Source organism: Podarcis muralis, chromosome 10 (genome assembly GCF_964188315.1).
Source record: "Podarcis muralis chromosome 10, rPodMur119.hap1.1, whole genome shotgun sequence".
Taxonomy (NCBI): domain Eukaryota; kingdom Metazoa; phylum Chordata; class Lepidosauria; order Squamata; family Lacertidae; genus Podarcis; species Podarcis muralis.
In genome coordinates this window covers 73,473,159-73,487,557 of record NC_135664.1, presented here as the reverse complement: position 1 = coordinate 73,487,557, position 14,399 = coordinate 73,473,159, and the positions used below count along the sequence as shown (strand labels likewise).

The 14,399-nt window shown below is 43.4% G+C and overlaps 1 protein-coding gene across 1 annotated transcript in view; it reads left to right on the top strand.

The window, feature by feature from the left end:
* LOC114605997 (uncharacterized) overlaps positions 1–14,399 on the top strand; it is a 32,401-nt gene that overhangs the window by 150 nt on the left and 17,852 nt on the right. Inside the window, 3 exon segments of the mRNA XM_077935474.1 lie at positions 1,026–1,161; positions 5,496–7,244; positions 7,246–7,577. Of these exon segments, the coding sequence (XP_077791600.1) occupies positions 5,623–7,244; positions 7,246–7,577 (1,954 nt within the window). The 5' untranslated portion in view covers positions 1,026–1,161; positions 5,496–5,622.

Here is a 14,399-nt window from a genome sequence, read left to right as displayed (position 1 = left end):
TCGCGGCGGGGGGGGGGGGGAGGGGAGAGAAGGAGCCAGGAGGGACTCCTCGCCAGCTCCTCAAAGCGCCTTCCGTGCCCCCCCCCCGCAGGGCCTGGATCCCTGAACGTGCGCTGCGAAGGGGGCTTTCCTTGACAGGGGTGGACATGGGGCGCCCACCCACGGGGTCCCACGAGGACTCCCCGGCCCCGTTTCCCCCGCGCAGGCATCCCTGGGGCCCTGTGCGCTCCGCGCGGAGAGAGGCAGACCATGAAAGGGTTAACGGGCGCGAGAGACGCCTAGATAGAGACCCCCCTGTCCCTCCCCATCTCGTCTTGCGGCGCCCCTCCGGATGGAGAGATGGGTCGCGCATGGCGAGGGGTGAGCCGCGCCAAGGGGGCCTCTGGGTGCAGGGGAGACTCCGGGAGAGAGGGAGGGGGCCAAGGGTGGGGGGAGCCGGGGATAGGAGGGAGGGGAGCATCCCCGGGGCAAGGAAGCGCAGCATTGGCGGGGTTGGGGGGAGGAGACCAGTCTGTAGGGAGACGTCTCCATCGTGCGCCCACGAGGAATCTCCGGAGGGGCCGCCTTGGCTTCTCCCTCCCACCCAAGAATCGACCCCCCCTTCAAGGCAACCAGAGACGGATCCCTGGAAAGTGGGGGCTCCAGTTCCCCCGCCCCTTCCTTCTGCAAGCTCCATCCTCTTCCCACAACATAAACTCCTGCTCTGTCCAGACACAGCGAATCTGCCAAGTCCAACCACTGTTCACCCTGGAGAGGAGAAGGAAGAGGAAGAGAGGAGGGGAGGGGAGAGGCCTTCTCAGAAGCGGCTCTTTGTTTCCGCAATCCCACCCAGGAAGCAGCCAGAAACTTTTCCCTCTCTCTCAGGCTTTTATCTTCAAGTGTCTTTCCCACTGCCTGGTTCATTGAGGATGAGGATAATCTACACCTGTCATCAGAAACAGGGGTGCAGAACCTATTTAATTGATCTCATGATTGATATAGAAGGTGCACCTCAAAAGCATTTCTGTTCTTCTTATGTTTTGTAGGCAATGTCAGAGTGACTGACAAGCTGAGATTCTTCCCAGTCAAAGGACCCATGTTCATGATAGACAGTGCTTGTGGCTGGAGGCTCTACAGACAGGGTGTGCCTATGGAGGCCAAAGACTACCAGTATTAGCACAGGTGAGCTGTGTGACCTTCCCAAATTTACAGACTGTATGTGAATGAGAGTTTGTGGGTGGGATTATTGTTTACGGCAACCCTGTGATTTTCTCCACCCAAAACATTTCGTGACCTGATATTGCACTACAAATTCCAAAATAACTACAAAAAAATCACAAGATAATACAAATGATTGTAGTATTTATACCCTGTCCATCTGGTTGGGTTTCCAGTACACATAAAAGACAGTAAAACATCAAACATTAAAAACCTCCTAATACAGGTCTCCCTTCAACTATCTTCTAAATGTCAGATAGTTGTTCATTTCCTTGACCTCTGAAGGGAGGGTACCAGCAGAAGACCCTCAGAGGAGAACCTCAGTGTTCAGAGTGAAGGATGGGGCTGGAGACACTCCTTCAGGTCTACAGGGCCGAGGCTGTTTAGGGCTCTAGGTTGCAGAACTTGCTCCTTCATAACGATCTCCTAGACTCACATATAGTTAGCAGAATAGGAAAAAACATCAGATCAGGAATAAATTCATATCTCAAGAAATAACACAACTTCAGGTTGTTAATGAATCTGTACTACATATTAAAGGATGACGTTTCCACTAAGTACATTTTTTAAAAAAATAAATTTTATTGATTTTCATGCAGTTATACATTTTGTCCCGAATACAACAAATTATGCCTGTTTTGAACTTCCTTCAGCGTCTCTGACAGTCATCCATAATTATACCTTTAATACGCATTCCCTTTTTTCATATTGCCATTGTTCCTCCTTACTCCCATTATTTTTAATAAACAATAATTATTTGTTTTTTTTACAGTGCCTCTTGAAATCCCACTAACGTTGTATTTATACCACATATGTTTTTCAGATAATCTACCAATTTTCCCCAGTCCTTGATGAACTTTTGGTCTTTAGTATATCTGATTTTCCCAGTTAATTTGTCCAATTCCGCATAGTCTATCAATTTTAATCTCCATTCTTCTATCGTCAGTATCTCCTCTTGTATCCACTTCTGGGCCAACAGGATTCTGGCTGCCGTTACAACATATTGGAAAAGCTTATAGTCCTTTCTTCTTATGTCCTTTCCTGCAATACCTAAAAGAAAAGCTTCTGTTTTTTTCACAAAAGTATATCTTAACATTTTTTTCATCTCATTGTATATCATTTCCCAGAAACTTTTTACCTTCTTACACTCCCACCACTGATGGAAGAACGTCCCTTCTTTATCTTTGCATTTCCAACATTTGTTATCAACCTTATACATCTTTGCTAGTTTTACAGGAGTCATATACCATCTATAAAACATTTTCATTACATTCTCTTTCAATAGCGTACATGCCGTAAATTTTATATTCTCTTTCCACAATTTTCCCCATTCCTCAAATTGAATGTTATACCCAAAATCCTTTGCCCACTGTATCATCACCGATTTAACCTCTTCATCCTTAGTATGCCATTCCAGCAATATCTTATACATTTTTGACAGAGTTTTATACTCATTGTTTATTATGTCTTTTTGGAAACTCGATTCCTTTTCCGAAAAACCTTTTTCCTTCAGATCTTTTTTAATTATTTCATTTACTTGACGATAATGCAGCCAATCATATATGTACTCTTTAACTTGTTAATATGGCTTCCATTTCCATTTCCCTCCTTCGTTAATCACCAATGCACCATATGTACCCCATTTTTTCCTCATATTAATTTTCTTAACACTCATTGCCTCCAACGGTGACAACCAGTGCGGGACTTTTGGTTCCAATATATTTTTATATCTTTCCCACACTTCTATTAAAGAACCCCTGAAGATGTGATTTCCAAATCCTTTGTGAACCTTCTTTTTATCACACCATAAATACGCGTGCCATCCAAATCTGTTATCAAAACCTTCAAGATCCAATAATTCATTGTTTACTAACTTTATCCATTCTTTTACCCAGCATAAACATGCTGCCTCGTAGTACAGTCTCATATCTGGCAGGGCGAAGCCTCCTCTTTCTTTAGCATCTGTCAATAACTTAAATTTTATTCTAGGCTTCTTTCCCTGCCAGATACACCTTGAAATCACTTTTTGCCATTCTTTAAAGATTCCTATACCCTTTAATATGGGTATGGTCTGAAATAAAAATAACATCTTTGGTAGCACCGTCATTTTTATCGTAGATATTCTTCCCCAAAGTGATAATTTCATTCTGGCCCACACATCCAGATCCTTTTTTATTCCCTTCCAAACCGGGATATAATTATTTTGATACAAATCAATATTCTTAGGTGATAACCAAATTCCCAAATATTTAACCTTTTTTACCACCTCTATCTCAGTTTGTTGCTGCAATGATTCAATCATATTTTGTTCCATATTTTTTACAATCATCTTCGTCTTTCTCTTATTCAATCTGAATCCTGCCACCTTTCCAAATTGTTCCATCTCTTCCAATACCTCCTTTACGCTTTCTGTTGGTTCTTCCATAGTCATTACCAAATCATCGGCAAAGGCTTTAACTTTATACTCATTCAGCCCCGCCGTTACCCCTTTTATTTGCTTATTATGTCTAATTGCATTTAAAAAGACTTCCAGAACCGTTATGAATAACAATGGCGATAATGGGCAACCTTGTCTTGTTCCTTTAGATATTTTTATATCTTTGGTAATCACATTGTTTACTATCAATTTTGCTCTCTGCTCAGTATAGATTGCCTTTATGCCATTGAAGAACTCTTGTCCCACCTCCATATATTCCAAGTTTTTCAACATAAACTCCCAAATTACGTTATCAAAGGCCTTTTCTGCATCCACAAACATTAAGACTGCTTGTTTATCTCCCCTACCAGACAGATATTCTATAACATTAATTATATTTCTTATGTTATCTCTCATTTGTCTGCCTGGTAGGAAGCCTGCTTGATCTTTATGTATTAATCTTGTTAATATCTTTTTCAGTCTCTTCGCTAGAATTCCAGCAAAAATCTTATAGTCAGTATTCAGTAATGAAATAGGCCTATAATTCTTCACTTGGGTTAAATCCGAATCTTGTTTTGGGATCAATGTAATATATGCTTCTTTCCACGTTTCTGGAATGTCTCTTTCTTTCAAAATGTTGTTCATAACTTCAGTCAACGGGGTCACCAGCACCTCTTTCATTTCTTTATAGTAGCTAGATGTAAACCCATCTGGACCCGGAGCTTTCCCTCTCTTCAACTCCTTTATCACTTCTTTTACTTCTTCTTTTTCTATTGGGGCATTCAGTTGGGCTTTTTGGTCTGTCGGGATCTTCCACACCATTTTCTCTTTTAGATATCTTTCTATTTTCTTATTATTATTCCTTTCCTTATTTTTATATAATTGCTTGTAAAAGTCCAAGAATCCTTTCCTTATTCCTTTTGGATCAGCTGTCTCTTCTCCATTTATTTCGTTTCCACTAAGTAGAGTTATCCCTTTGCCTTGAATATCCAGGTTGCAGAACTTGCTCCTTCATAACGATCTCCTAGACTGACATATAGTTAGGAGAGTAGGAAAAAACGCTCAGATCAGGAATAAATTCATATCTCAAGAAATAACACAACTTCAGGTTGTTAATGAATCTGTACTACATATTCAAGGATGAAGTTTCCACTAAGTAGAGTTATCCCTTTGCCTTTAATATCCAGCTTTTCAGTGCCAGATTAGGATAGTCCTGTGTCATAAGAGGGGCTCGAGATCAGGCAGCACATCATTATTATAAGGAACAATTGGGGTGGGGTGTTTCCCATTTGCCAGCTGCTTTCCTTCTGCTTCTCCTGCTCTCTCCATGCAATGCAAGGCATGTAGACAGAGGTCCATCTCCAAGAACAGGAGCTTCCCTGAGCACCCATTCAGCTGACCCCAAGCAACAAGCCTTGTCACTAGTTCTCTGGAAAAGATGTAGACCTGGGTCTCCTATAATGGTCCACATGGACTTCCTGAGGCCATTGGGACTGTGCAGGTGATTCATGAAGATCTAGAGGTGGAAACAGGGGTGGATGGAGGATTATGATGCCGATGATGGGAAATGTCCAAAGGAACGATGAACCAGAGACAGAGAGGGCCTTTTCATGGAGAGAGAGTAGCTGCATTTCCTGTGAGAAAACAATTGATGTGAAAAGGCTGTTTTCCAAGATCATGCTGCTTTATTAATGATGATTGAGCATAACGAAAGGTTGCTGATGCATTACTATCATTTGACATCATTGCATCTTCATTTCCTAAAAATTTGGAACCTGGGTAGGATGCAGGGGAAATATAGGACATGTTGAAATATGAGGTGGTGCTAATTGCATCTGATATGCTCTCTTTTCCTTTGTTCTCTTCCTTGAAACCCAAACAGGATTTCCTTTCCTCCCACGCTGAGGAGGGTCATGGAGAAGAGAGACAGACTTCCAGGGGAAAGGGCACCTTTGGTTTCATTAGATATAGACATTGAAATGTGTGAAATGTGGAACATGTTTCATTGAATGAGCACACATAGCTCACATCAACAAACCCCAAAAGTGGCGAAACCATTTAAAGGTATGGAGTGTGGAAAGACTTTCACTGATAGAACACATCAGCCGACTCACATGGGCAAGAAAGGATTCAAATGCAAGGAGTGCGGGAAGAACTTCAGTCAGAGTGGAAACCTTAATATACATCAACGGACTCACACAGGGGAAAAAGCATTTAAATGTCTGGATTGTGGAAAGAGCTTCAGTCGGAGTGATGTACTTAGCACTCATCAACGGACTCACACAGGGGAGAAACCACATAAATGTATGGAGTGTGGAAAGAGCTTCAGTCTTAGTGGACACCTCAATATACATCAACGGACTCACACAGGGGAGAAACCATTTAAATGCATGGAGTGCGGAAGGGAATTCAGTCAGAGTGGAAGCCTAAATATGCATCTACTGACCCACACAGGGGAGAAACTATATGAATGTATGGAGTGTGGAAAGAGCTTCCGTTTCATTGGAAACCTTAGAAGACATCAACAGATTCACACAGGGGAGAAACCATGTAAATGTATGGAGTGTGGAAAGACCTTTCGTGATAATGGAACCCTTAGAGGACATCAAGCGACTCACACAGGGGAGAAACCATATGAATGTATGGAGTGCGGAAAGAGCTTCAGTTTAAATGCAATCCTTAGACGACATCAACGGACTCACACAGGGGAGAAACCATATGAATGTATGGAGTGCGGAAAGAGCTTTTGTGATAATGGACAACTTAGAACACATCAACGGACTCACACAGGGGAGAAACCATATGAATGTATGGAGTGTGGAAAGAGCTTCAGTTTCAATGCAAACCTTAGACGACATCAACGGACTCACACAGGGGAAAAACCATTTAAATGCATTGAGTGTGGAAAGAGATTTAGTGATAATGGAAAACTTAGAAGACATCAACAGACACACACAGGGGAGAAACCATTTAAATGTATGAAGTGTGGAAAGACCTTTCGTGATAATGGAACCCTTAGAGGACATCAAGAGACTCACACAGGGGAGAAACCATTTAAATGTTTAGAGTGCGGAAAGAGCTTCGGTCAGAATGGAGACCTTAGAAAACATCAACGGACTCACACAGGGGAGAAACCATATGAATGTATGGAGTGCGGAAAGAGCTTCAGTTTGAATGGAAGCCTTAGAATACATCAACGGACTCACACAGACGAGAAACCATATGAATGTATGGAGTGCGGAAAGAGCTTTAGTGATAATGGAACCCTTAGAAAACATCAACGGACTCACACAGGGGAAAAACCATATAAATGCATGGAGTGCGGAAGGAAATTCAGTCAGAGTGCACACCTAAATATGCATCAACGGACTCACACAGGGGAAAAACCATTTAAATGCAATGAGTGCGGAAAGAGCTTCAGTTTGAATGGAAGCCTTAGAATACATCAACGGACTCACACAGGGGAGAAACCATATATATGTATGCATTGTGGAAAGAGCTTCAGTAAGAGTGGAAACTTCAATATACATCAACGGACTCACACAGGGGAGAAACCATATGAATGTATGGAGTGCGGAAAGAGCTTCAGTTTCAAAGGAAGCCTTAGAACACATCAACGGACTCACACGGGAGAAACCATATAAATGTATGCATTGTGGAAAGAGCTTCAGTAAGAGTGGAAACTTCAATATACATCAACGGACTCACACGGGGGAGAAACCATATGAATGTATGGAGTGCGGAAAGAGCTTTCGTGATAATGGAACCCTTAGAACACATCAACGGACTCACACAGGGGAAAAACCATGTAAATGTATGGAGTGCGGAAAGAGCTTTCATGATAATGCAACCCTTAGAAAACATCAACGGACTCACACAGGGGAAAAACCATTTAATTGCATGGAGTGCGGAAGGAAATTCAGTCAGAATGGACACCTCAGCGTGCATCAACTGACTCATACAGGGGAGAAACCATATGAATGATTTGTTCTCAGGAGCTAGGTTTTGTGCCTCGCTGTGGTCCCAGTCATAACTGTAGCCTTTGAAAGCTCAGTAAACTATTACTGAAGAAGTCCTGCTGCCTGTGTGTGTCTTTTTGACCTCAGTGTCGCACTTGCTCTACACGTGGCCCCTACCCTACTGCTACTTAGCTCATGCCCTGGAGTTGCGGTACTCAAGCACACAAGATGGTTTTTGCACCAAACTCTGCCACCCCCACCACTACATGATCTCCAAACTCTTCTTCAACAACAGAACCTCGTCCCTGCCCCCGTGTGTTCTGAAGAAAACTTGAAATACTGAAATTCAATGGGAGATTTTCCCCCAAAGCCTAAGTTCAAGAGGGGGAATGTGGGGCTGCAGGTACCGGGGAAGTCTCCTGGTGGGCCCATCTTCACTCATGAACCCCATGGGTCATCCTGCTTATTCTGGGGTTTGAGAAGCAGTTTAAATGAAAAGATTGCCAAAAGTGCTTCATTTACAATGGAGTGTTTAAGGAACATCCTGGGACTTTTCCATGGAAGAACCCATTTAGATGTATGGAGTGCGGGACGTGTTCCTTTCAGTGTCCACTCTTTCTTCACAGCAATGAACTCAGCAGGAAATCAGCCTTAAACACACAACGTGTATTTGAAGTTCTTGTTTTTATATGTAAAACTGAACAGCAATGAAATATTGAATGCAATGTCAAACAATGTGAGTATAATCTAAGAGGTAAAGTACCTTTTGATAGAGAGGATGAATCTGGTTTGCTGGTGGTGAGTGAGGATTAGGGCTGGGCGATATATTGATATCTTGTCCAATACCGGTTTCTAGACCACATCTCGATAACCTTTGAAGAACAACTGATATGGCAATACACTGTGAATCACAGTGTGTGTTTCTGGGGTGTTCCTGCAAGCAGTGGCAGAAAGCTTTTCTTCGTGACGTCCCTGCAGATGCCGAGTTGCTGACCTCCTCCTAAAACGACGGGAAGCGAAAGACACACATCCATTGCCCTGTGTCCTTCCAGCCTCTTTCCTCCCTTGCTCCCTTCTGCCGGTGTGTGTGCCTGACTTAGATATCCTGTGTCCTGTATTTTTTTACTGCTGAAACGGGATCTGCTCTCAGGAGCTAAGTTTTGTGCCTCACTGGGGACCCAGTGAGAACTGCATGTTTTGAAGGCTTAGTAAAGTATTACTGAAGAAGTCCTGCTTCCTCTGTGTGTGTTTTTGACATCAGTGTGGGACTTGCTCTACACGTGGCCCGTACTCCGGTTATACTTAGCTCATGCCCTGGAGTTGCTCTACTCAAACATGCAAGACTGTTTTTGCCGCAAACTTTGCATGATCTCCAAACACTTCTTCTTCTCCAGAACGTCTTCCCTGCCTCCTGCGCATTCTGAAGAAAACTTGAAATACTGAAATTGAATTGGAGATTTCCCCCCAAACCTAATTTCAAGAGGGGGAAGGAGGGCCTGCAGGTACGAGGGAAGTCTCCTGGTGGGTCCCGTATTCACTCATGGGCAATATATTGATATCTGGTCCAATACTGGTTTCTAGACCACATTAGAAGAACTACTAATATGGCAATACACCATGAATTACAGTGTGTGTTTCTGGGATGTTCCTGCAAGCAGCGGCAGAAAGCTTTTCTTCGTGAAGCCCCTGAATATGCTGAGTTGCTGACTTCCCTCCATGACGACATGAAACCAAACACACGCATCCATTGCCCTGTGTCCTTCCAGCCTCTTTCCTCCCTTGCTCCCGTCTGCCGGTGTGTGTGCCTGACTTAGATATCCTGTGTGCTGTATTTTTTTTACTGCTGAAACGGGATTTGCTCTCAGGAGCTAAGTTTTGTGCCTCACTGGGGACCCAGTGAGAACTGTATGCTTTGAAACCTCAGTAAACTATTACTGAAGAAGTCCTGCTGCTTCTGTGTGTGTTTTTGTTTTTTTTTATAATATTTTTTATTGTGTTTCTTTTCATAAGTTTATACATTCCAAAAAGTACAAAAAGAACAATGCAAGAAACAGATTATTTTTTTAACAAAAAGATACAAAAAAGATTATGAATATCTAATAGTTCAACTGTCCATAAATCCCTGTTGGACTTCCCCACACCTTCCAGATCTGCATTCTTTATATTAACAATGTCAGCAATTTGTTACCTTGTTTCATACCTTATTGTAAGCTTCAGTTATTATGTCTCCAGATTCAATATATTGTAACTCAGTTTTAATACCTTTAAAATAAACATAATATGTTTGATTCACATTATCTCCTTTTCTCTTTTGTCACTTATTTTACCTTTTACTTAATCATATTGCTAAAGCATAACATTTCCTAATCGTGCACTATCTTAAGATTCATACAGCTTATAGTATTTTTGCAAATAGTCTTTAAATTTTTTCCAATCCGCCTCAATTGTTTCTTCGTCCAAATCTCGGATTCTGCCAGTCATTTCGGCTAATTCCATATAGTCCATCAACTGCGTCTGCCATTTCTCCAGCGTGGGTAAATCTTGTGTCTTCCAATGCTTTGCGATGAGTATTCTTGCTGCTGTACTAGCATACATAAACAAAGTTCTGTCCTTCTTTGACACTTTCTGGTCTACCATGCCCAACAGGAAGGCCTCTGGTTTCTTAGGGAAGGTATACCTAAATACCTTTTTCAATTCATTATAAATCATTTCCCAGAAGGCCTTCACTTTTGGGCAGGTCCACCAGAGGTGAAAAAATGTCCCTTCTGCCTCCTTGCATTTCCAACATTTGTTGTCAGACAGGTGATATATCTTAGCTAACTTGACTGGGGTCATGTACCACCGGTATATCATTTTCATAATATTTTCCTTCAAGGCACTACATGCCGTGAATTTCATTCCGGTGTTCCATAACCTTTCCCAGTCTTCAAACATAATGTTATGTCCAACATCCTGTGCCCATTTTATCATGGCAGATTTAACTGTCTCATCCTGTGTATTCCACTTAAGCAGCAAGTTATACATTCTCGATAGTGTCTTGGTCTTTGGTTCTAACAATTCTGTCTCCAATTTCGATTTTTCCACCTGGAAACCAACTTTTTTATCCATTTTAAAAACATAATGTAACCAATCTCGCACCTTATTTTTTAGTTTGTCCTGGCTCTGCAACTTCCAATTGTCTCCAATTTTTTCAATTATTTCCCAATATTTCGGCCAGTAGGCCTCCATATTGGGTCTTTTTCGAGCCTTGGCCTCCACCGGTGATAGCCACCTTGGGGTCTTGCCCTCTAGTAAGTCTTTGTATTTCATCCAGACCGCAAAAATTGCTTTTCTGACAATATGGTTTTTGAACAATTTATGAACTTTAACCTTGTCGTACCATAGATATGCATGCCAACCAAAAGCATTATCAAAACCTTCCAGATCTAGGACACCAGTGTTTTCCAACAGAAACCAATCTTTCAACCAGCAGAAGGCTGCAGATTCATAATATAGCCTCAGGTCTGTGTGTGTTTTTGACCTCAGCGTGGGACTTGCTCTACATGTGGCCCCTACCCTGCTGCTACTTAGCCCATGCCCTGGAGTTGCTCTACTCATCATGCATGCAAGATGGGTATTTTTGTGTCAGAGTGGTTTTTACACCAAACTCTCTCACCCCCACCACCGCATGATCTCCAAACATTACTTATTCAACAGAACTTCTTCCCTGCCCCTGCACGTTCTGAAGAAAACTTAAAATGTAACGGGAGATTCCTCCCCCCCCCCCAGCCCAACTGCAAGAGGGGGAAGGATGGGTTGCAGGTACCAGGAAAGTCTCCTGGCGGGCCCATCTTCAGTCATGAACCACATAGGGGAACCCCAGAGCTACTGCTTATTCTGGGGTTTTGGGAGGATAATATTTTTCCATAATACCAGAGGTTATTATTCAATCATGCTTAGGGAGTCTTCCTACCAGAGGACCACAGTGCATATTGCTATCCTACTGATTTTACTGTTGTTGCTGCTTTTGCTGTCATGGACTGGCTGGGTTCGGGGGGGGGGGAGGCACCAGTCTGGGAGACCCACAAGGGAAGAAGGCTCAGATCCTGGGGACTGGTGGTGGGATGGCGATCAGCAGATAGAGGAAGAAAATGGAGCAGAATGGGAGGGGAGGTGTTGCAAGCTGAGGAGGAAACAGGGTTTGCTGAGCAGGAAGAGGCTGGGACAGAGAGCAGTTCACGCTCAGAGGGAGGAGAGGAGGGGGCCAGGAGACCATCAGAGGATGCCATCAGCTGAAGCATCCAGGGAGACTCCCCCTCCTGCTCCAACCAGCTCCCCTCTCCCCTGGTCTCCTAGAGCACACAGAGAAATCCAGTTCATACCCATGAGCCTATACATTATATTAATGGGTGTAGGTTTTTTTGCATCACTTTATGATGCTGTATTTTCTGCCCATTCACCCCATTTGGAGAGGTCCTTTTGGAGCTCCTTGCATCTCTCTTTGTTTGAGCAACCCTGGACAATTTATATCGACTTTTAAAACCTCCCCCCCTCACCCAGAATACTTTTCGAGTAGCATCTTCACTAGTATGTATCAAAGGGTTACACAAGTGCAACAGTTGGTCACTCTATCAGATACATCTCTGGACACCTCTCCAGTACCCATCACCTAAAGAACAAGAAAACTATCAACACAATACAGTAGTACCTCGGGTTAAGTACTTAATTCATTCCGGAGGTCTGTTCTTAACCTGAAACTGTTCTTAACCTGAGGTACCACTTTAGCTAATGGGGCCTCCCGCTGCTGCTGTGCCACCGCCACACGATTTCTGTTCTCATCCTGAAGCATAGTTCTTACCCCGAGGTACTATTTCTGGGTTAGCAGAGTCTGTAACCTGAAGCGTCTGTAACCCGAGGTGCCACTGTAATAATAATAATAATAATAATAATAATAATAATAATAATAATAATAGTTAAATAAAATAAAATATATTTATATCCCACCCTCCCCAGCCAAAGCCGGGCTCAGAGCGGCTAACAACAGTAAAAGTAACACAGTTTACATAAAATCACAATCAATTAATTGAAATACATTCTAAAATCAATTCATAATCAAATTACATCCTTGCCCTCAGGGCTTCTCCTGAGCTGGGCTTTCAGAAAACCTGTGTTAACGGAGGAATCGAGGGCTCCCTTGGACAAAAAAGACGCCAACCAGGACAATTTGGAGCAAAACAGCAGCCTGTAGGCTTGGCCTTTATTGGTAACTGTCGCGACAGGACTCCCACCCACAACAAGATGAAGCAAAATGGAAGTCCCGAACAAAAGAAGACCCCAACTTTTATTAGCTACTAATCCCCCAAACTACACCCCTGGAACTACATCACAACTACATCATGACTACATCATTGACACATCACCAACAGGAGGGTTTGAGGGAGGGGTTGTGGAAGTAACCTGAGTATCTTGACACCTTGCTGGTTCCTCTTTCCCCCTCCCCATGAGTCTCTTCCAGAAGACAAAGGGGAGTTGACAGTTTCCTGTCCCCAGAGGGGAGATCTGATCATTGTCCTTTGTTCCAGTCCGTGTTGAATCCACTCCCATATGCAAGTCCATTGTGTCCTTGATGGTCTTCTGTCTGGGACCATCAAGGTTGCCATGCCAACTGGTCAGTGCTCCTGTGTATCTGCTGGTACGGTTAAGGGATTATGGCTGCCCTGTATCAGACCTTCCCCATTTTGTAGTCCTTCCTTCATGGAGTAAACAGAAGTGGAACGGTGCAGATTTGATGTATGGTTGATTTTCTATGAATTTATAACAGAAGCGTAGCGTATGTAGTGTGTGAGTGTGTGTGTGTGCGTGTGTGTGTCAAGTTTGTAAAAACTGAATGATTGGGGGAGGGGGTTTCCTGTGACACCTGGCTTGGTCAACTGCCTCTGTGGAAGTCTGTTGTCGCCCCTTGGTCACTCCCTGGGTGGGGCGAGGGGTACATGCTCTCACGCTCAGGGGATTTTGGCAGGAGGCCCTGTTCTCACTGCCTACGTGGCTATCCGCTTCCAGGGTCATGGAGGAGGGTGAAGCCTAAATTTACTTTTTCTTAAGAGTTAAAACGGCGTTGGAATGGGAAGAATCGGTTAAAGTATGGATTTTATATGAATTAACAAATTTTGGTATCATTCCCTGAGCTGTCAAGCTGAAAGGATACATTCAGACACCATCTTTGTAACACTCCAGCAACTTTAGGCAATCAAAACCAACATGGCTATATTTAATATACTTTGCCCATAGTTTGAGCAGCAGGAGGGTGCTCAGACAATTGTGCGAAGGCTGAGCTGAAAGGCTGGTTTGGAGGCAGTTCCAGCCGTCTATTGATTCCGTCCGACAGACGACGCAGTTCAATAACCCCCATTGGCTAGCTGTCAAAATATAGCTGGACAATCGTGCAAAGGCTGATCTGAAAGGCTGGTTTGGAGGCAGTTTCAGCCGTCTACGGATTCCCCCATTGGCTAGCTGTCAAAACAAAGCGCTCTTGATTGGTGAGTTTTGGTTATCCGTAAATCCCATTCATAAAACAGAAAGTCCGTAAATCCCATTCTTAAAATGCAGAGACAGTGTTTTCCTGTATTTATAAGATGTGTGAGTCGTGCTTTTGCGACTGAGGGGAGAGGGGTTTGGGGTTCCTCATCGCAGGGGATGTCAGATGGTAACCCCCTCCCCTATAATTTCCATAACACCAGGAAGGAATCCCCCCACCCTTGTCACTTGCAGCTGGGCTCACTAGCCAGAGCCACCTGGAGGGCCTGACTACAATTCCCATCATCCCTGACCACTGGTCTTGCCTGCTAGGG